This window comes from Phodopus roborovskii, unplaced genomic scaffold, assembly GCF_943737965.1.
Source record: "Phodopus roborovskii unplaced genomic scaffold, PHOROB, whole genome shotgun sequence".
Classification (NCBI taxonomy): Eukaryota; Metazoa; Chordata; class Mammalia; order Rodentia; family Cricetidae; genus Phodopus; species Phodopus roborovskii.
In genome coordinates, this window is record NW_026126442.1 from 3,847,413 (window position 1) to 3,871,135 (window position 23,723).

A 23,723-nucleotide genomic window follows, 5' to 3' on the forward strand; every position below is an offset into this window, starting at 1 on the left:
TAGGCTAGGAAATGGAGTTAGAGGTTCAGAATCTGCCAAGAAACAGATCAGTTATCATCAGTGGTTGAGAGGGTTGGGGTGAAGACAGACTGGGGAGCCACTGCTCAGGTGGAAGATGTGCTTTGGAGAAGATTAGAATGTTCTAGCATTGGCTACTGGTGTTGACTCACAATACTGAATGCACCTAATGACATTACATTTTCTCTTTAAAGAATCAATATGGTGAGTTTATGCTGTGTATTTTATCACAATAAATAAAGAAGAAAAGACCTGCCCATGATTATGAAAGTTGTATAGAGGTGTGGGGCCTGTGTTAGTTACTTAGCTCATTGCTAGGGTCGAAACCCAACAACAACAAAAACAAAAACCAAACCAACCAACCAACCAAACAAACAAACAGAGTTTGACTAAAGCAACTTGAGGCAGGAAGGGTTTATTTATAACTTTTTTCTTTTTTTTACATCTAGTCATGTATTTGGGGAGGTACTATGGTACGGGTGTTGAGGTCAGGGAAAAAAGTGTTAAGTTCCTGGGGTTGAATGCAGATCATTATGTTAGTGGCGAGCACCTTTACCTACTGAGCTATCTTGCTGGCTTACAGTTCCCTGGAGTCCAGTCCATCTTGGAGAGGAAGTGCTGGCAACAGAGCTCTATAGGTACAGAAGTCCATTGCCCCCCTGGGTGGTTGTGAGGAGTGAGGCCCAGCTTGGGGTAAGTCTGCCAGCCCTGGGGGAGCCTGGGCAATCTTTGTGCAGGATGGCTTTGACCCCCCATTCTGTGTACCCACAGGCAAAGCCATTCTCTAATGTGCAGTGGATGGATTGCCCAGCAGATGGGTGGAGGTACACCCACATCCCCACCCACTGGGGTGGCTAGTGGTGATGTTGAGCCACCCAGGGCATTTTCATAGACACATGGCTGACTTGGGGTTAGTAAGTTCATATGCATCACCTGAGGCAGCAGGTATTTTCCAAATGATGGGTTGGACCAGAGAATTCAAAGGTTCCTGGCAACTACAGACTGTGCTTCTTCCTCGACAGCCTCAGGAATTGATGGGGCTTGTGGTTTTGAGGGGGCGGGTGGTTTTTTATTTATCTGATTTAGTTAGACAATTGCCTTGTATCTCACTTCTCTGCAGATAAATACATCGCCCAACCTAGCTATCTTTATTAGATTCCAAGCCACCGATGAATTCTTGTCTGAATGCAATTCCTTTTTTCACCTGATCTGGGACTCCTGAACTGAGTTCTCTGCAGAGATGAGCCATCTCTAGGGGATGAGGTCAGCAGGGGTGGCCACAGTTGCTAAGAGCTTGGGAGGCAACTTGTGCCAGGTGGGAGGGAAGGAAGGATGATGGGGGCTCGCTCTTTTCTCTGCTAGGTTTAATCTTTTGCAGTGGGTTTGCTGACTGCCTGTAATTAAATGAGGGAGGTATTTGTCATCGTGGGTCCCTTTCAGCCAAATTGAATGCAACACAACTTTCTCAGGGAGCTTCTGACAAAACAGTGTTTGTGGCTGGTGCCAGGACACATACAAAGACACCGGGCGTGTGTGCTGGGAACTCAGGGCCACTTAGGGGCCGTGCCAGGCCACGGTTGCCCTTGAGCCCAGGAGCAAGGCTGTTTGGACACTATGTGCTTCAATTTCAATGCCATGAGATTCATGTGGTGCAGAGTGGCTGCAAAGTGTCCCCGAGTTAATGAGGGAGAATGAATGTCTGGCATGTTGGTGAATTCTGCTTGAAGCCAGGTTCCCACAGAGGCCTTTGGGGCGCTATGCACAGGTATTAAACCTAAGACTCCCTGGGCTGGAGCCACCTGGGGAGCCACATTCCTCTTGCTGGCTAATGGGGTTGTTTTCCATCACTAAGAAATGCACAGTCATTCAACATATGCTGCTCACCCTCACAGCCATTCCTCCCGGTGCCTCACCCCCACCAGGTGGGAACTTGAAACAATTTGAAAGGGAACCAGAAGAGGTACTGTTGTCTTTGTTTCCTCTTGGATAAACTGAGGCTTGAGTAAAGGCAGTGACTTGCGGGGGAAGGGGGGGGGACTACAGTGCCAGAGTGGTAAGGCTGGGCTTTGTGTTTAACTAAGAGCCCCTGTGGGGAGCAAGCATCCCGGAAAGACTGGGTGCACTTCCTCAACGGAAGTGCAGAACAACCCCATGTTAATTACTAGTACATGCTGCAGCTTTTGGATGACAAGACTGAGGTTCCCACCGGTTAAGTCACTTGCACACAGTTCATGCAGCAAACAACTTTCAGATCAGGGAGACGGACATAAGTCTACCCAGTCCATCTCACAGACTGCCACTCAACTTCCCAGGACTTAACAACCCCCCCCAAAAAAAACCCATTTGCTTTTCCATAATTGTTGTGTGTTCATGTGTGTGTGCATACATGCATGGGGTTGTGCATATATGTGCTCAGTCATGTGGAAGTCAGAGGGTAATATCCAATGTCTTTCCCAATTACTTTCCTCATTATTGGAGGGTCTCTCACTGACCCTGTTGCTCACAGCTTAGGCTGGGCCGGCTGGTCAGCAAACCCCAAGAAAGCTGTCTTCCTCTACCTCTGACTCTGGCCCTGGGGTCACAGACATAGGCGGGCCATGGCTTTCATGGGGAGGGGCAGGGGATTGAACTCAGGTCCTCATTCTTTGCTTGCCAAGCTCTTAACTGACTGAATGGTCTCCCCACACCCACTTTATTCTAATTTTGATCTTCACAAATTTCACAGTCTAGGTGGAATTGACTTAGGTGCTCTCATTTTACAGATGACAAAACAGAAGCTCAGAGGGTTAATTGATGTGGCCAAAGTCCAATGTCAATGGGGCCAGGAGTGGGGCCCTTAGAACATGGTTCTTCCTCCAGGGTACCAGGAGGCTTTGTCGGGTGGCACCTGAGTGGAAAATGAGGACTTACAGGGAAAATTAAAGAAGGGAATGAGAGTTCCTTAGAAAATACAGTACAGCATCAATGCTTTGTGCATGTCTGAGTCCCTTGGATGGTCCAATTCAATGATAGGTAAGGCCCTGTTGCTGAAGACATCTACCTAACATGGCGAACATGGCTAATTCGGTCTGGTGCCCACCTACAGCCTTCACCCCTACTGACTAGTGTTTATGGTACTGAAAAGTACTCGGCCAGCTACAGAGGAGCAGGGTAAACAACCAGTCACAAGCCCTTTGATCGACAATGGGGATCTGCCTGCAAGGTAGGCTGGTGTCATAGTGGCACAGAGCTTGTGTGAGTAACCGGGCAGATCTGATTAGATTTAAGGCCCACTTCATGAGGATTCCATCTTTGATACTGCTTGGGTGACCAAGAACCTGAGACTAGAAAGGCCAGGGTCCTAGGGGAAATCTAAATACTACTCAATAAGAGGCACCAGTGAAATCACTGCTAGCAGCATTCTGCTGTGCTCCTAGATCAGTGTCTTACTCAGCCTCATCAGAGAAGCTTCATCATTAGCAGATGACACCCACAGCCAGACACCGTGCTGAAAGTGAGAGACCTGGACCACTCAGTTCCAAATAGGATGTCTCTATCAAATGCCTCTCCTCAGGGCTCAGGGGACCTTGTGGAAGAAGAGGCAGAAAAACTGTCAGAGCCAGAGGGGGTGGAGGCCACCTAGGAAACAAGGCCATCCAAACACAGCAGAACCAATACACATTGGAACTCGTAGAGACTGAGGCAGAAGGCGCAGAGCTGGCACAGGTCTAGGCCAGATGGGGTTCCAGTGCTAAGGTGGGAACTGGACACACGCCCCATCTCTAACGCACAAGCTACCTCCAATCGATAACCACCCACAGAGGAAAAACTAGTTTTCTCCAGTGGGGTCTCACTAGGTATATAGACAATGCTTACAGACAGATCCCATGCCCAGCAGTATATGGCCAGCACAGAAGGAACTCACTGGCATCTTTTTGAGGTTCTTTATCTCATAGTGCTTTGTCTGGGCATTATTTAGTTAGTTCATTTCCATTCCAGATCTTTTCCTTCTGTTAATTTGCTTCATTCTGTTCCCATTTAAAAAATTTTTCATCTTATTTTATTTTATTACTGTTTTTAGATGCCTGTTTGTTTCTAATGAAAGACAGGAATAAAGGGTATGGATTTGGGTGTGAAGGGAATTGGAGAAGTTGGGGAGTGGGTAGGGAAACTGTAATCAGAATATATTGTACTTTATGCTTTTATTAATAAAGTTTTTTGGTTTGGTTTGGTTTATTGGGAGAAGTTTTCTCTTATGTATCTCTGGCTGCCCCGGAACTCACTCTGCAGACCATGCTGGCTTCTAACTGACAGAGATCTCCCTGCCTCTGCCTCCCGAGTGTGCTGGGATTAAAGGAGTTTGCCACCCTTACTGGACATTATAAGTACTTTAATTTTTTTATTGATGGGGTGGGGAGATATCCCAGTGGTAAGCATAAGGTCCTGAGTTAGGATCCCCAGCATCTATGCAGAAGACAGGCATGTCACATACAGCAGTAACCAGGACACCACTTAAGCAGAGGCTGAAGGGTTCCTGGGGCTCACTGCCCAAACAATGTAGCCAGTTGATGAGCTGCAGGTTCAGGGAGAGACCCTGTCTCAAAGCATAAAGCAGAGAGAGACTGAGCAGGACTTTCATCGACCTCTGGCCTCTATAGGCACCAGCCCACAGATTTGAGTGCATGCACACTCACACGCATGTGCACTCGCACACACAGAGACTTTACTGTCAAGTAGAAACTATATACTGAGTGCATACAATATTTTAATACTAATAAGAGAAACTGCCTGTCACCTGCTTTAAGAAACAGCTTCAATTTATTTATAGATGGTAAATAGCAAAGTAATTTAATTCTTGCTCTTTAAGAACTGTCCTGCTCTGTGACATCCTATGAATCTTAGTTTCCTTCACTTTCTTCAACATTTCACCTTTGTTTTATGTAAATAAGATCACAAGACAAATACAGCTATCTCCAGTCTTTTTAAGTTGGCTTTATAAGAAGAAAAATAGGCCTTGGGGAGCAACAGAAGTGAGCCAGGGCTGGCAGTGTGGTGGAAGGGCAGAGGGCTGGGCTTTGCTCTGGCAGGACGGGTGTGGGTGCTGCCTTCTCTTTCACTTGCAGCTTGGAGCAAGTACCCGCCCTCTTAGAACAGGGTGGCACACTCCTGTTGCAGGGCTGTGACAAGGGTCACAACAACAGGGGTTTCAATTGCAGATGCCCCAGTACATCCCAGCTTCTAGACTCGAAGGGCCAGGCATTAAGCTAGGAGAATTAAACACTGAGTAAGGCCACTGACCTGGCCCGGTCTTGCCCACCAGGCGGAGACATGGTGCTTAACCAGCCGTTCTAGATCCTAGTCTCATGATGGATGAAAGCCTGGCTAATTACAAAAATAATAATGATTATATGGCTCTTCTAATTGTGTACAATTAGGATGTATGTCTTTAATTTTCCCTTAAACTTCTGGTAAAATGTTCAATTTCCCCTCACAGCTGTGCAGGTGACAAACTCAGGAAATTAACAAATTGCATCTGAAGCCTCTCAGCTCCCTTGGCCCCTCTACACTTTGCTCTCAGCCCACATCTTTAGGAGTAACCGAATTCTTGTGTGATCACAGCTGGGAAGCCAATACCTTTTAATTACCATGCTGCAGAAATCATGCCTCCTAGTGGCATTGTTAGTTCAGCACCTCTAATGGGTCACTAGGCTGAGATCCCTTCTGCAAGCGGAGAGGCATTGGGGCCCAAGCTCAACTCTTCCAGTAGGAGGGGACATGGTGTTTCCAGTCTCCAGGAACACCCCTTGCCCTCCCAGCTCTTAAGCAAGCTTCTACACATCAGAGGAGTCCCACTCACAAACACCACCTCCAGGGAGTCCACTCTGCTTTCCTATTACTGCTCTTACCCTTGCTGTAGGTGCAGTAGGAGCTGTGGTAGGCAGTCAGGCCCACATTTCTTATGCCCTATGGCTCTTTGAGGGCTTCCAGTGGAGGAGAGGAGGGAGGGAATACCTCTGTACTTTCCACTGGACAGGAACTCACACAGAATAGAACCAAGAAGCAAGGAAGGCCATTCCTCTGCGAGGGGCTGGGCCTGGATCTCTGAGACAGGCTCAAAGCCCATGTTTTTATGGAGGAATAGTCCTGAGGGGGATGACACACACTAATTCAGAGGCCTTAGAAGGACTACAGGCCAGAGGTCAGATGAGGCCATGGGTCATCAGGTCCCAACAACACCTCGGCTCCCAAAGAAGGTACTGTCTAGGGTCCAGTTTAGCCCTGTAAGCACAGCACCTTCCACAGGCAAGAAACGGGGTTTACTGAAAATCTGCAGACCGCAGAAGCCTTCTTTCACTTTCTTTCACTTCGGTGACTCAAAGGCACACTCGCCATGAATGGGGAGGTCATCTCCGTGGGGCTGGGCCTGGAGACATGAGGGACTGCAAGAGGCACTGAGCCCTGCTGTGTGGCTGTATGTCAGCTTCCAGCCCACCAGCCCCTACTGTGTGACATCAGAGAACAGGCCCCACCCTAATTCCACAGTGCTAAGATCAAGGCAGAGGTTGGACGGGGCCAGGGTTTTACAGGAGAAGGGAGGTGTGGGCTCCAAGGCCTACAGGGCTGTGAGCCTCTGTCAGCCTGCTTCTACCTTGTCCCGTCAGGCCTCTTTTCTCACCCTCTCACTTGATCTCCTACTTCCCAAAGGAGATGAGGTGTTCAATCCCCTATGAAAAAGCTTCTAGAAACTTCTAGGCCAGGGCAAGGGTGTCCCCAACCATGGTCCATCAGGTGGCTTCACCACATGACGGTGCAGTGCAATGCGGTGTGCCCTTTCTACCTTCAACATCGGTAGAATGGAACAAATACACAAGGCATGATGTAAGAAACATTTGTTTTCTTATCATAGGTGGCTATCCCACCGAGAGCCAATATCCCATAAACTCCTCTCATCTTATGAAAGTCCTATGTGTGTGTGCCTGTTTGCCCAACCCCCAGACACCCCTGAGACTTGACTCTGTCACATTCTTCCTTTTCACACAGATTATGAATTAGCCAATCCTATTACACTACAAGGTGACACTCCCACCAACAAGATGAGACACAGTCACTACCTGGGTTAAAATAACAAACAAGAGAACTTCCTCATCCAGTGTCTTGCTGGCCCAGTTTGGGTCATGGCATGGCTTTGTTGCAAAAAGAAATTGCCATGCTGGGTTATTTTCACTTTGCTTGTCTACTTCTTTGTATAACACCAAGAACATTCTTTTCCAACAATGATTAGTCCTTAGACAGTTGTTGCCAAAGTGAATTCAGAGGCAGCAAATTTGTGTGTGTGTGTGTGCGCGTGCGCACGCGCGCACGCAAGTGTGTGTATATGTATGTGCGTGTGCATGTGTGAGTGGGTGTTAAGTATGTGTGAGTGTCTGTGTGCAAATGTCTGTGAGTGTGGTGTGTGTGTGTGTATGCATGGGTGTGTGCATACGTGTGTGAGAGTGTGTGTGAGTGAGTGTTGGTGAGTGTGTGTGAGTGTGTGTGTGTGCATCCCAAAACTGAAACTAGAATCACTAAATAACCTCTTCAGAGGGGCTCATTCAAATCAGTGTGAAAAAGTAACTTTCAACAATAAAGGATTCAAGAATAAATCAAAATCTCACAAAGTGCTGAGTTCCCTGTTGTGGGAAGAAGATGACCATGGATGTCTTCCAGGGTGGGAGAGAGAGCTCCCAAATCCACAGGCAAGTAGAACTAGTCTGTTGCATTGTACAGATACCAATCCAGGCACCCTGCAATTCCAGGTGAACCCCAGATTCAGCTTTATATATTTAGGGATGATGTCCCCTTTGATTGCTTTTACATTCTCATGTGGGTAAATGATGCCAGTTTTCCCATCCAAGGCATTGAAATAAAATAATGAATTAGATTAAATGAAAATAAATACACAAGTTAATAACACAAGTGGCAAATTTTGGCAAAATTGAGAAACTGACTAGTGACAACACCTGGGAAATCCAGGTTCAAGTCTCATGAAGAAATGTGACCAGAACACAAGGATCCCAAGAATGAACCTTCTACCTGTCAAGTATTAAAGTGAAACTGAACAGTTATAGAACGAACCTGACTTTTACCTATGCACTGGAAGTAGGCACCACAGAATGACCTAGGAGAGTGAGTGTCTCTCTCCAGGGAAAGGCAGTGAGTGGCACAGAGAGGCAGAAGTGACCTGAGGAATATGGCTGCTGATTTCAGCAATATGTGGGCATTCTTGTGCTAAATAAACCCCTTATCTCAACTCAAGTCACACCAAGCACAGTAAGTCAGCCTGAGCCTAGGTGTATCAGTAGTGGACTGCTTGTCTGCTGGGAGGGAGAGGTTAAGGAAGTAACAAGTGAGTGTGCCAAGGTCAACTAAGTACGTCTGCATTGGCACAGAAAGAGAAAACATTGTCATGGGCCCATTCATCTAGGTGACATCTTGGGCTTGTCCTACTCTTCATTTTATATGCTCAGGACCAGAAAGATGGACTTGACCCACAAGTTCATGGCTGGGCTGGGTTAAATCTATATTCATCTCCATGTGGCCTGCTAAAAACCAAAGCAGAACATCACCCATGTCAGATTATGTAATTTCAGATAATCCTTGTCAAGCGTGATTACCCACAGCGTCAGCCAGAGTACACACAGCCAGGCTGAGCACCGCCGGATCCAATTCATCACAATGCCTGCGTGTGAATGCCCTGGAATGCCAAGAGTGAAAACAAAACCCACTTGCGAGAGAGAGTGTGGAAGATGTCACTGTGACAGTCACACTTTCGGAGACCAGAGGCGCTGCGGCGGGGGACTCTGGACTACTGATGAGATGAAAAACAAGAACCCTGCCAGAGTGCAAAGCAAGCATTGCATTCAGCGTCCGTTGAAATGAACAGAATTGAACTGAATTTGATTGTTTTCTTAATCTTTCTGTTTGTTCCTCCCTCATTCTGGGTCCTGGTTTCTTTATTGTTCAAACGAGGAGCCCGCACGGAGTGGTTTTAATTTCAGATCCAAGACTTCATGATTTTATAATTAACTCTGTGTTTAATTTACAAAGCAAAGAGAAACTCTTTCTTTAGGCGAGAAAATGAAAATGGCTGGATAAGAGCCGGCAGTGCCAGAAGGGGCTTCCACCAGCTTGCTCACAAAGACATTTATTTACCCTAATTGTTTTATATCCCCATTTAGATATTAGCCTTTTACTCTCTGCTCTTCTTAATCAAGTGCATTCATTAGTTTTCTCATCCATTCGATGAAAGCCTTATATTTTAGAGGAACTATAGATGTGTTTTCTTTGACCCCAAAATCCCACTTCTAGGAAGTACGTTGACCTAAGTGTACATATGTTGGCCTAAGTGTACATATGGACAGTGTTATCCCAAAAGCCTGGAGCTGGTCCAGATGTCCATCAGCAGGGGTTGGTTGTGTGGGCTCTGGTGCAGCCACACTGAGAAGTGCTATGCATCCGTGGGAAGAACAGGGGATGCCACTCCACAGTGGTGAAACTGTGAGGATGGGAGAACTCAGTGAAAGAGGAAACCCAGAGCATGCTGGGGGGGGGAGTATGCCTTCTGTGGAAGAAGGAAGAGAAAGAAAGGGACGAACATACACCTGCAGTTAAGAAACACTGGGAAGATAAATATTAACCTTTAAAAAAATAAAATAAAATAAAAAAAAGGTCACCTAGAAGGATGACACAGATAGCATGGACGGAACCTGGAAGGCCACTATGCCTTCCTCTGTGATTTTTGACTCTGGAGTCAGACAAAGGTTGCATATATTTGAAAAAGTGAAATTGTTCAACTAGAAACAATTGATCAATCCCTGGAATCTGACAACAAAGCAGCCTGGAAGCAGAAGAGGGCCTCTCTGGCAGGCTGTACCTGTGTTTATGTCTCCACAGTTCACATGCTCACACATGCACACAGGTGTACCCATGCCGTTTCCTGGTTCTGAATTAGCTTACAGATGACAGGGCACCCTACTCTAGAGAACAGAGTGATATTCTCCTAGACCACTGCAGTATCTTTACCATACGTGAAAAAGACTGTCATATTTGTTATCATTTGACATGTAATCCATGTGTCAAATTCTGTAATTCCCTCAAAATTCCCTTCTCATCCAAGCCACACTCCTGCTGTGTGGCTCACTGCTAATTTGCATGCTTATTTTCATCTTTTTTTTGTCTAGAACACTCTCGTGCCTTTCCATGGATCCTGTTGTTTTCCATGACATCGATTGCTTTGATGAATACAGGCTGGGTGACTAGCAGAATGTCTCTCATGCTCAGTTTAGACACTTTTATTATATTGTAAAGTTCTTTCTTCAAGCCCAGTTTACTGGAAAAAACCCTCAGGAATAGTGAACCCCAGGAGCAAGAGTGAGCAGGCCCAGGTCTTGGGAATCAGCTCTAAAATATCTTCCACTTGGAAGAATCAGGGCTGCTTGAAGAAATGAAGTGATTTTTTTTTAAATTACAGAACTGCAAGACATCTGTTAGGAAATGTGGCAAGAATGTTTGCTTAGCAAGGCCCTAGTGTTTTTTTTCTCTCTCTGTCCCTGCCTCTCTTTCTGTCTCTGCCTCTCTGTGTGTCTCTGTCTCTGCCTCTCTCACACACAGAGGCATGCACCCCCCCCCCACACACACACACCACGAACACAAGCATGCATGCACAGGAAGGAGAAAGGTAGGGAAGCTGCTGCAGATTAAAGGAGACTGAAGTGTCAAAACAGCACTTGCGCTCTTGGAGTGGATCCTTGATTATCCTCTTCACCTATAAATAAATGCAATGCAGACATTTTGGGGACAAGAGGAAAATCAGAATATAGACCATCTATTATGTAATGTGACTGTGGCACTGAATTGTTTTGGTCGTGATGAGCCTGTTATTATGTAAGAGGATACAACCACTCTTAGGGGATTCCTGCTACTGTATTGGGGTGCAACATTATGTCTTCAAACTGTTCTCCAGGGCATCCTCAAAAAAAAGGGGGGGTTGTATATGGATGGGTATGAGATGGGGATCTGGGTGTGTGTCACACACACACACACACACACACACACACACGTACGTGATACAGGGGAAAGGGGAAAAGGCAAGCGAAACAAGACTGGCCAGTGGAAACAGCTGGGGAGTAGGGTAAAGGTGTTCAATGTTCATTGTACTTTTAGGGGAGAGAATTTGGGAGAAATGTAAGCAAGCACTCACGATCCACAGTGGAAATGTCTGCCACAGACAAAGTGTACATAATCACCACACTTTTTATACACCATGAGCTCCTAATGCTACTTACACAAAAGACAGAGGCTGCCCAGGAATCCTGATCTGAGGCTCCTGGGGATCTTGCAGACTGCAGCCAGACTCAGGGATCCTGGCTTCGCAGAGGGAGCTGACATTAGCAAGTAGGATGAACGCTGTGGAGGCCTGAACTAGGAAGATGCTGCCAGTGGGGAGGGTGAGGGGGAGGGGGGTATGGATGAGTTTGTTAGAAGCCATGGAAAGTCTTAAGCTGTAAATGGGGGGGGGGGTGTATATTTCCTGTAGATCTGAATGAAGGATTGGCCATTTTGCTGTGCTAAAGGCCTTTCTACCCATTACTGCAGGAACAGCTGGTTGATTCAGAAGTCACTGAAGACAGGCAAGGAGCCCCTGCCCCCAATACATACTAAGCCAACATGCCATTTTCCCAAACTGTGCAATGGAATACCCCCTGCTTGAGAACTTTGTGTTTCTTTAGGCATGATTTCTAAAGTAGCTAACCTAGGATTGTTATTCTCAAGTGGAGCCCTTTCTGTTTGCTGCATGAGGCTCGGGCCCTCATCATGGAAATACTAAATAATTTAAGATTCTTTGTAAACTGATTCAAAGCAAGAGCCTTCTGTATAATTCACAAGTAACGCAAGCTATGTGCTATGAAAACAACCAGTTCATTTATTATAAGACCACTGGAGTGGAGCTATGAGTGTGTGCTTGAAAGGCTTGGCAGGTGTCGGTTCACCATCAGCTAGCCCATCTAGCATCGGAATCCAAAAGGGTCATCTATTTTTATACACAACTTATTGGATGGGAAATAAGTTTAAGTGGGGTGTATACCTGTGTGTCTGTGACATTGTGTGAGTGTGCATATTTGTATGTGCCTGTGTGTATCTACGCCTGTTTGTGTCTGTGTGTATGTGCTTGTATGTCCCTGTATGTGCACATCTGTGTGTGCACACCTGTCTGTATGCTGTATGCTTGCCTTTGTATTTGTGTGCCTGTATATGTGCGCATGTGGCCCTCTGTATATGTTTGTAGGTACTTGTGTGCTTCTGTCTATATGTGTGCCTCTGTATATGTGTGTTTGTGTGTCCCCATGTGTATAGCCCTGTGTGTATGTATGTACCTGTTTATGTGTGTGCCTATGAGTCTGTATGTGTACCTGCATGTACTGTTTCACCCCAATACAGCAATACAGTAGCAGGGATCCCTTAAGGATGGGTGCATTCTCTTACATAACAATAGGATCACTACCACTAAAACAACTTTGTGTGTGCCCCTCTACCCCCACCAGTGTATGCGTCTACACATGGATCATGAATAACTTCCAACAGGAACCCTTTCAATACAGAGTTCTGGGCTAACCCCGATCCTCTGTAGACAGGCTTCTATCCATGCAGGCTGCAAAGAAACAGGGTCTAGAGTGTCCATGGCCTCTGGGAACACAGTCATAGTCAGTCACAGCAGTGCAAGATTGGGTCTCTTTGCATCACATTTTCATCATCTGGAAACAACCTAACCAGGACAATCTGTACTTCCTCTCCCAGCTGCAGGGCTGTGTGAGTGTTCCATGAGATTGTATGATGGACAGTAGCCCAGTGGCTGCCCGCAGCGACTCTGGAGCCATTAGGATTCCTTTGGGAGCTCATCCAGTCTCTCTGTGCCTCGATTCCTCGTCTGTGATGTGAGGAGAGCAATTGTGTGTACTTTATAGGTTTGGCACATGAGGAGGAGGAAAGGGCTTCTGCAGTGTTAGGAGCCACACTTGGGCACAGGCCATGATGATGGAGGTGTGTGGGTCTTGTAACAGGCCACCTAGGCTGGGATGGACTAAGCAGCCTGCCCAGGTCATCATCACAAACACCAGCATCTGGTTCTGCCCTCACATCCCTTACCTGACCCAGGAGAGGCCTGCATCTGATGTTCTGGGGTCCTGCCTGCTTGTACCCTGGTGGGGGGCTCCTTTTTCCTTCCTTCTCCACTCAATACACACCACAGTTGCGGCACCGACCAGCCGCCACTCCTGTACCGTAAGTACTTCAAGTGATTTATTTATTTTAAATGAATTATTTACACCCCTTAGACTTCCAGAAAGCAGTGGAGGTGGCTGATGGGGAAAGACACATCGGCAATGAGGCCACTGGAGTAACACACTGGGAGTTGCTGCTACACTCGATGCTGTGGTCTTGAATTAAAAATAGGGGTCAGAACCTTGAATTGAATCTTCAATCAGATTGACAGGGAAGATATGGGCTGGGTCTGCGGCAAGAATAGATTGGGAACAGCCATGCACTCAGAAAGCATCCCATGCCTTCCTTAGCCAGTCTGCTGCTGGAGAAAGCTCAACCAGGAAAAGAGCACATGCTCTCTAGCAGCCTGTTGGCTTGCCCAGCCTTCCTGGCAAGTTCTCTGCTCCCACCGCATTATTCTGAGTCACCTTCATAGTTTCTGATAGTTCATTTTCTGCACACAACTTCAACTTTGGAGACAAGTAGAGACTTATAAATCCTCAAGAATTTCCTTTCACAGACAAGTTCAGTGAGGTTCTGGGGGACTTGAATCTGCCATCCTGCTAGGGAGAGTAAGTAGTAAGAGGCACAGCCATTCTCGATTTCAGAACTCTGTTCTAGCTACTGCCCCTGACTGCCAGTTATCCCCACGTGTCCCTCTCTCGGGATTTCTTGTGGTGAGTTTGTCTGGGAGAGCCTGGATGCAGGTGCTGTATCTAGTGAGTGACAGGATAAACCAATGACTCAGTAAGAGACAGTGAGTGACAGTTTAGATCCTAAAGGGCAGTGAATCCCAAAGGCCCACGAAAAGCTGTGGCATGAGCTCTCTGCTCTAACCTCACACACACGACTGGGAGACTCTGTCCAGCTCCAGGCCATGACACAGAAGGATCTCTAGGCAGGATGAGACTGATGAGTCATGGTCATGTCTGTGGGGTGCCATGGTACCATGGGGGATACAGAAGTGGGGACTGTGACGACACTCACCTGTGTAGCTAGGACTGTGGGGAGGGCAGAGAGGATACACTAAAGCTGAAAGATGGGAGGAACCTGGTAACTTACCAGCAACCAGAGAATCAGGAAAGGTTCCACGGAAGGAATCCAATTTAAAGACAGGTCTTACAAGGAAAGGGAGAGGGAAGGTCTGACAGGCAGGCAGCACTGCCTGAGTGGGCAGCTGAGCAGGGCCAAGATGTTCTGAGTAGCCCAAGTTAAAGGGCAGATGAGTAGGAGGGGCAGGCCCCACGCAGAGCTGTGCCCTTCACCTCTCGGTCTTGAAGTTCCTCAGCCCTTGTTCACAGCAACCCAGGGATTGGTCCTGCCTGGAGACAGCTCCCCTATTTTTTTTTACCATAAAAATTCACTGAGGACTCCTCCTCCCGCCTATCAAAAGCATTCAAGCCCAAAGTTGCCAGCCTTTTCCTTGCCCCGTGCATGGTGTTCTGTCCAGCCAGGTCTTTATTGAACCTGGCATCCTATGACATGGCCAGTAACGACTTTCTAAAGTCCTCACATTCCTGGGTTCTCTCCCACACTTTCCTCTGCTTGGCCCACAGAGCATGCGTCTAATATTAATATCGCTCATTTGTTCCCTCCCTTCCTTTGCTTTTGATGACTCCAGAAGGTAGAAGCATTTCATAGATTATTAATGTTCTAAATGGCCCCTCTGGAGACCAGGGCCGAGAAAGGCTCCAGCCGCCCTGGATCATTGGCTTCTGTTCTGTTTCTTAGACAGCAGCAGCCACAGCAGGAATGACACTCCGATGCCTAATCACACTGCCACCCCAATGCTTTCCCACCCTCTGCGCCCTCTGTGGCAAGGGCATGGCAGCCATATGGGTCGGGCTGTGGCAGGATGTGGCTCCTGGGGGTGGAGAACCAGAAGTGTGACCTTTGAATGTGTAGCTGCAGAATCCCCACCCACCCTCAACCCTTTTGCTCCAGAGGTCTGCAAGACCAAGGAAAACAAGCTTTGCGGCCCATGCAGAGCAAGTAGAGAGCGATTTCAAAACTCCCAACAGCTGCCATCAGATGTCGGCTCCAAACTGGAGGTGCCTCGGTCATCAGGAGAGCAGCTCCTGTTTCATCATTCACAAAAATTCTTTCACTTAGCAAAGAGAGAGAAGTCCTCATTCACTCTTACTACACCTGCAGGAAACTCAAGTCAGGCTTGCAATTCCCATTTTACAGAAAAGGGAGTCTGAGAGATAAGACAAAGTTCTCAGCAAATGTCAGTGAGCCAAGGGGTGGCACTCTAACAGGGACAAGATGGGTGAGGCCACGCCCTGCCTACAAATCCAATGGCAGCTAAGCACCTCCCTGCCCTGCCATCCTATGAACCCACCTCAAATTCTACAACCCACAGCTCAGTAGGAAGTATTTGATTTCTCAGGCAACCTACAGTTTAATAAAATAATCATGCGAGAACATCAAATCAAATCACAAAATTCCTGTTCCTAGGAAGCAAATGGTATTGACTGACAGGCATTTCAGAGAGATATTTGGCAAACAGCAAAGGGCTGGATTTAAGTTTTTTTTTTTTTTTTTCCTCGTCAAAACCAAGCAATGGGTCTGCAAAAATCTGCCTACTCCATTTTTTTTTTTTTTTTTTTTTTTTTTTTGAGACAGGGGTTCTCTGTATTGCTTTGGAGCCTATCCTGTAACTGGCTTTGTAGACCAGGCTAGCCTTGAATTCATAGAGATCCATCTGCTTCTGCCTCCAAATGCTGGAATTAAAGGCCTGCACCACCAACACCCGGCTCGCAGGAGCTTATCTAAGGAGATAGCTCCTATGGGAGCCAGATCTTTTCTGCTCAAGAAGCTCCATGGTGTGTGGCCAGGAGGCAGGGTGGGCTTCAGGATCACCTTGGGGGCGACCAGAGAAAGGCATCTAACAGTTAATAATCTACCACGGAGCCTTTTAAAGGACAAGCTCCTCCATGGGATGCAGTTCACAGGGATCTGGTGTTTGCAGTTCTCATGAGCTGCCCTTTAGGCTGATAGGAACCCGACCTGATTTTCATCTTCTCTGCAGTGGTAGCTTGCAAGCTGAAGCAGCCCTTGGCCTGCTCCTGAGAAGGGGGCAGGTCTGTCCTGCTCTGAGACTACCTTTGCCTCCATATCTTGGTCATGCAATGAAATCTCCGTCCCCAGTCCAAGCTTCAGAAGGACAGGCACGGCTGGTGTATGTGTGTTGGGGGGGAGGGGACTGGGCAGGTGTGGGGGGGATGGAGGGTGCTGGGGGGTCATTGTCACCAGAGTTGGAGGTAGGATCCTGTGCAGTCCACCTTCAGCTTCCTGAGGATGAGCTCTGAGGGTCTGTTCAGGTGACTCATGTGACAAGAAAAGTGGGTTGGGAGATGGAGATGGCTGTGGCAGAGCAAAACCCACCTCAGGTCTTTTGCATCTGTTTGACGAGTGCTACGGCTGAAAGTTCTTGAGTCATCTGAGGGCTGGCAGGCTTGGGTAACCTGCCTTCTGATCTGAAGGGATGAGCATTGCAGAGCATAGGTGTGGAGTTTAGGAGTGAAAGGCTCTGACCTCTGGAAGAGCAGTGAATGCCTAAGAAGAGAACACAGTGCGTGCGTGGGTGCGTGTGTGCGTGCGTGCGTGTGTGTGTGTGCGTGCGTGCGTGCGTGTGTGTGTGCTTCCCAGAGGAAGGGCTTCTAAGATATACCATGAAGGATGAACTGACTCCTGTAGGTTAAAGGAGCCCAGAGGCCAAGGGAGCAGCATGTCCTGAGGCCAGCAGCACACAGAAGCGGAAGGTAGGCTGGGGACATGTCCTTACCACACACACACAGTGGGGCTTTGCCTCAGTGACACAGGCCTGTGTGTCCCAGCTGCAGTCTTTCAGGAGTGCCCTATGTCCTCCTTCCAACACCAGTGCAGCAGGTTTACTAAGGGTCCTTAGATGTGAGTGGTTCTAGTGAACACCGGGTCACGAAGTCTCCAGGAGCAGAGTGCACGGCCGTTACCTGAGCTGCTGGCACTGTGCTGGCCCAGGCTGAGCAGTGGGTCATTGAAGGTGTTGAGGAACTATCTGTTCCTATGCAGAGTGGAGCCCCAGAGTTTCTCCCTCCCTCGACTCAAGCATACCACCCGCCCCTCATAGGGCCTGCAAGCTGTCAGTCTGATCCATGTTCAGTCTTTCCAGGGCAGACCTAGCTGACACTGCAATGCTCAGGGCACCTTCTGCAGCTAGGGTGTGGTACAGCGCTATTCTTGATGTTCTCGAAGCACAACTGCTGCCTGCTTAGCAAGGGACCAGCGTGACTGGGCACGAGGACTGCTGACACTCACTCCTTGGAGGAGGGGTCAGGGGAATCATCAGAGCCTCACCTGAGTATCCAGCCCCTCCTCAGAGCTGGCTATATGCAGTTCTGCCCTGTTGTGTGGCCTCATGGCCTAGGGCTGGTGCTATCATATATGAGTTAGAGAACATGAGAAGATGAAGAAGCTTCCGTCTGTGTGGCTGCAAGGAAGCCGTCATCCACGCAGAGTGAAGACCTTACAATGAGGCTGCTTTGGGGTCAGTAGTCCCTCTCACACATGCTATGTAAACGAGTCCAATAAACTCATTGGTTCTCTGGGGTGAGCTGCAGTGGAACCATACTCTGGTTTGTCATCAGAACTATAGGAGGAATAGATGTTCACCTCTCCCAGGGAAGGAATCCCCTCTCTCTTCCACTATGCCTCCTCTCACACCTGTACCACAGATCACCAGGCACTCTCCCAGATAGCCATGCAACGTCAGAGACCAAACCCTAGCCTCCTCTGCAGTCCCAGCATGCTCCCTTCTCTGATGTCCAGCCAGCTCCTTCCTGCTTGTACCCTAGTTGGCCTCTCCCTTTGTGATGCCCAGATTAGAGCCCTGTATCATGCCCAGGATCTGCCTAGGATGGAAGAGGAAAGTTACCTTTCCCTGGTCCTCATGCTGGGGTGTGGGAATTTAGGCTTCCACTGACTGAGTGACTCAGATCAGGACAACACAGGATGAGCCTCCCTCACAACAGGCCTGAACCAGGAAAGGCAGTGAAAGGCAAACGTTAAAATTAACCTGTTTCAGCACCAGTGTGAGTCTTCACCCCGGTGGTGTGCCTAAGACATAGAAATGGCTTATTCTCATTCCCGGTGGGCCTATGTCCAGCAAGTGCCCCACACTCTCAAGGGACTGTCAGGGCTCCTGACACAGCCCACATCCCAGAGCCAGTTCTGAAATAAGTCAAGGCATTCGACTCCTCCAGCAGCTGTAGGCACACCCACCCTTTGTGGGTGAGCTCAGCCTCCAGAGAGGGGCAGAGGCAGCTTGGGAGAACCAGAGATGGGATCCTAACAAACGGGTGTACAGTTCCTGTGAGTGAAGGAGGGAGGGAGGTTTCCAGGATGCCAGGCCACTCCCTCCAGGATCAAGATCTGTTTTCCTTCCCACACTCAGACTCTGGAAGTCGGAAGCAGAATGGCTCCCCTGGGCTTAGTCTACCGTTCAAATCACCGAAGCACCCAGATCTTAGGACAGCCCAGTTCCCAGGCATCTGGGTCCTGTCACCTTTGCATCCCACCAGAGCCCTTTATCTGGCCCTGGCACCTGGAAAGATCACCTGTAGGGAAGTGGTGGACTGCTCTTGAGTGTCATCCAAGAAGCTGGTCACATTGTGCAGCAAATCTGTAGTGGGACGGGGACACAGAACTGGCAGGCTTACATGCCCAATGCGGCCCTATAGCCAAGGCCACACTGACCATGGTCTCCGTGGAGGCTTTGGGTTCTTCAGCCTATCTGTCATCTGCTCTTGGCTCCATGTTTATGGAGCCCCCTGCAATCAAGAACCAAGTCCAGAGAAAGCAAGTAACTGGGCCAAGGTCTTGCAACAGCTGGAGACACCTCTCCTGTTGAATAGGCCCACAGCCCGTGCATGAAGGATCATTGCTGCCCAATGATCGTGGTACCCACGTTCCCACCTCCTGATATTGCATCCCCCCAGCAGTGATGTCCTCTGTATCGCCATCTGTCTGTCACCCTCTCCTGCTTTGGCAGCAACGCTGTGCCGTCTGCTAGGAAAACTCATGTGTCTAGGCTCAGTGGACCACCAGTCCTGCACCATGCCTCTGCCATGACTTATACCTCATCTCCTCTCTCAAAAGCTTGGAGTTTGTCTATAATGCCCACAGTTGCAGACCTGCCTGGACTCAGGGAAGGTTCCTGTTGGTGCCCTGTCACAATCCTGACTGCTCAGCCTCAGCCCTGCAGGCCCTGAGCCCTGACTTCTGTTCCCAAACATGTAGACTCTTCCTCATTATTGGCTGACTGTCTGAATTCGTCATCCCACTCATGGGCAGAGATACACTTCACCCAACATCCCTTTCCTACCTTTCAAATCTCAGATCCAGTGTTATTGTCTCTTAGAGGCCTATGCTGAGTGCCTTCATAGTAATTATTTAACCCCACCCCCCACTTATTTTGAGCACAGCTCTGCCTTCTTACAACAATCTCATTGGGAGGTCCAGACTAGTAGAATTTAAATTTGGTCTTACTACTCATTAGCTGTGAACCCTTAGGCAAGCTCCATAGCCCCTGTGTGCTTCAGTTTTCTTATATATAAAATGGGGATGGAAATAGACCAGTAATAAAGGCTGAATTAATACACATTAGGGCTCAGAACAGTGTTTGGTGTAAGGCAGTCTGCAGGGACAATCCTTAGGATTACTGTTACTTCCTTGTTTATTGCCTGACCTCTTCCTAATATGCAAACCCTCATGTGATAGGGACCATTTCTACCCCTCAATTCTACATTCCCCAGTGCCAAAATTCCAGGTGGAAAGGAAGTTGCCCCAAATATGTGTTGGTTGGTTGGAAGGAATGAAGGTAGATGATAGGTGGAGAGGTAGATGAATGGGTAGCTGAATAGATGGGTAGCTGGGTAGCTGAATAGATGATGGATGGAGGGGTAAATAGATGATGGATGGATGGATAGATGGGTAAATAGATGATGGATGGATGGATGGAATATACATGGGTCACCACCACTCATCTGCATTGTCATATCTTTCTATACTTTTCTTTCCCATTCCAAGTAATAGTTCTCACTGTTAAGCCTCATCTACAACCAGCTATACTCCCCCGAAATAAATATTGAATGGTGTAAAAGTCAGCTATGGTAAAAAGCCAATATCTGACCAAGAGCCTAGGAATGGCTTAATGAAGAAAAGGGCAGTCAGGAGAGAACTTCAGTGGGGAAGGAAGATCATTTAGGAAAGGTCAGGGGCCATCTGACACATGGTGCAGTGGATGGGGCTCAGAGGCAGCCCCGGTTCATGTGGGGCTGTTGCTATCTGGGGGATAGTTGAAGGTGGTGCTGGCCGGGGGGGGGGAGTGCTGTCTGGGGGCTGTGCTATCTGAAGGTGGTACTACCTGAGGGGTAGGTGCTACCTGAGGCATGGCGCCATCTGAGATCGCCACTGTGGAGTAGGTATCAAGGCAGAGAGAGTATCATCTGCACAGGAAATTGATAGAACTTCATGGGCCTGAAAGTCAGGCTAGGGAGTCAGCAGCACACATTGCGTCTCTGGACACACAAGATAGCACACACAGTTTAAGGACCTTAGTACGTTCTGTGGACAGACAGGCCAGGGGTCAGGCCAAGAGTGAGGGCAATGGGGTGGCCTGCAGCTTAGGAACAACGTTTCCTCTAAGTAGTTGCAGCCCACAAAGACAATTCCACTGTGGGTGGGGTGGGGGGCTCTACCCTTACCTGCACCAGATTCCAGCCTTGGAGGGACTCAGCGATGATAGATGTAACAGATGGACAGACACCTCCAAACACCATCAAATGGTTCGGCCCATACTTTATTGCATCATAGAAGGCTTTCAATCCCTTTGCATTGTCACACTAGGAAGAAACAAAGAGAGCAAGGCCCAAATTAGACATGGGTTCTCCCGAGCCAAGAGTCCCATAGCAGGGTCGGACAGTCAACCTGCCATCAAAGGAAACCCTTCGGCCTCAGTTTGCCCAGGTGGACTGTTCCACCCAGCCCCGAGCCCTGAGCTTAGGAAAGTTTTGGTTACCACACCCCAGATCCTCTTTAAGCACCCTCAAAACCCAGGTCTCAGCCATCTTCTTTACACACACAGAGGAAAGCCACCCCCTCCTCAACCGCCTTCTCATAGTCAATTACATTTTAAAAGACGAGGCCACACTCTGGCTATTGTGAAAACAACAGAGGATAAGTGTTGACAGGATGTGAAGAAACTGCAAGCTCTGTACACTAGCAGTGATGATAGGAAACAGTTACACTGAAGAAAACAGTATGTCTACCCCAAAAAGTCAATGAAGAATTACCATATGGTACAATAACTCTACTTCTACATGCGGACCCTAAAGAACTGAGAGGAAGGACTCAAAGATATCTGTACCCCATGTTCAGAGCAGGACCAGGCAGTCATACAACAGCCCAAAGGCAGAAACGTCTCCAAGTCCACCAACAGATGAAGGAACAAGCAAACTACAGTATGCACATACAGTGAAATATTATTCAGCCTTAAAGAAGGAAGAAATTCTGATACACGATACAGCCAAATTAATAGTAAAAAGCAGGAAAAGAAGACTTATTTGATATGGCCACACTGGAAAGTAGGAGAAAGAGAGTCGGTGATCCCTCTAGTTTATCCTCAGAGTCCTGAAGTTAGATTAAAGGTTACATAGGAGGCTGGGGATGTACACATCTCAGCAGTCTGGTCCATACTTGTCTGGGCTCCCATCTCACCTTGCAAGGTGGTCTAACAAGTTGCTGGGACTGTGAAGTCTCTTTTCTGAGACAAGCTCCTCTAGCTGCCAGCAAGCTCTCAGCCTCTTTCTCCTCCCAGCATGAGATTCCTGGGGGAGTCCCATTACTTTGGGGTCCATTATTTCAACAGTCTGATAGTCAGATTGAAGAACAAAAGAGTCTCTTTAAAATACCTTCATTTCTGACAGGCCGGTTACTGAATGATTCCACTCATGTGAAGTACCTTGAGTGGACAAATTCATGGAAGCAGAAACTACAATTGTGTTTGTAGGGGGGCAGGGGGCAGACAGAGCGGGGGAGTGGGGAATCACCACTCAGTAGGTTGAGGGCTTGAGTATGGGATATAGCATAGGTCTGGAGACTGAGTGCTGTGACAATATGAAAGCATTTATTGTCTCAAGACAAGAAAACCTTTGAAAACTAGTGCATGGTGCTGGCTGTTGAAATCTCTAAAGATGTGGACCCCAGTCAACTGGCAGGCAGCAACCCCTGCAGTCAGATGACCCCAGCAGGGCAGTAGAGAGAGAGCCACAAGGCTGGGATAAGGGCAATTCTCTTCTCAGCCAGGGCCCTGCTTCTCAGGGTGTCTACCTACCCCTCTCCTCTCTCCCCACTGCTCATCAACTCGGGCCTTCCAGTCTCCTTTAAATCCCTAAAACCAAAAGCATCTCACAGAGTGGTGGCCGTGCACACACATGTTTAATCTCAGCACTTGGGAGGCAGAGGCAGGTGGATCTCTGGGGAGTTCGAGGCCAGCCTGCTCTACCGAGGGAGTTCCAGGACAGCCAGGGCTACACAGAGAAACCCTGTCTTAAAAAGAAAAACAAACAAACAAAAGAAAATCAAAAGCATTCCTTTCTGGCCTCTAGGTTATTACATTTGCTGCTTCCTTTGCCATAAACACAGTTCCAACTCACCTCTCATCAACTAGACCTCCTTACCAATGGTACCCAGTCCCCATCACTGTCTAAACAGGTATGACCAGCTGGTGACTGTGAGGCCCCACACAGTCCATGATATCTATGAATCAAGTCCAACATCAAATCATAGGATTACTTAAAGCATTATAAGATTGCTTTGTGATTTTTTTTGGGGGGAGGGATAGTTCTGTAGTGTGAACTTTTGGATGATATCATGCTGCTGTATCAAAGATTAGCCTCTAATAATCATCCTATATTTTGTTTGTCTGTCTGGATGTTAACTGGAGGGCATGGACTTGCCCTTTGCTTCACTGTGGTCAGCTTATGGCTCCAGTCTGGATTCCACACCCACAGTCTCCCTCTGTTTGTCCACTGTCTTTCTTTCCACATATCCACATAGTCCCTGTAAGTGACCATCATAGGGGTAGAACAGGTGTTTGCATACAGGATAGTGCCACACAGAAGCTCTGGCCTCAGACCCCAGAGGCTATGAGTCAGGGCACCATAGGACATCTTGTGTAGGACAGTACTTAGAGGCAGATCAACTCACAGGATCACGGAGAGCCAAAGGGATGCTCTCAGAGAAGGCATATGGTGCAAGGTCAGAAGAAACACAGTCAAGGAATCAGGAAAGAGAGAAATAACCAGCCCCACACATACCCCCCCCCAGGATGACTGAAGAGGACCCGAGGCCTAGAGAAGAGGAAGGAGGGTCCTTACTGCCCCACT

General features: G+C 48.1%; 1 protein-coding gene across 1 annotated transcript in view; it reads right to left on the bottom strand.

Annotated features, from left to right (window-relative positions):
* Gabbr2 (gamma-aminobutyric acid type B receptor subunit 2) overlaps nt 1-23,723 on the bottom strand; it is a 335,072-nt gene that overhangs the window by 197,350 nt on the left and 113,999 nt on the right. The window contains exon 2 of the mRNA XM_051187733.1: nt 21,042-21,179. Coding sequence (XP_051043690.1) covers nt 21,042-21,179 — 138 coding nt within the window. The remainder of the gene's footprint in view (nt 1-21,041; nt 21,180-23,723) is intronic.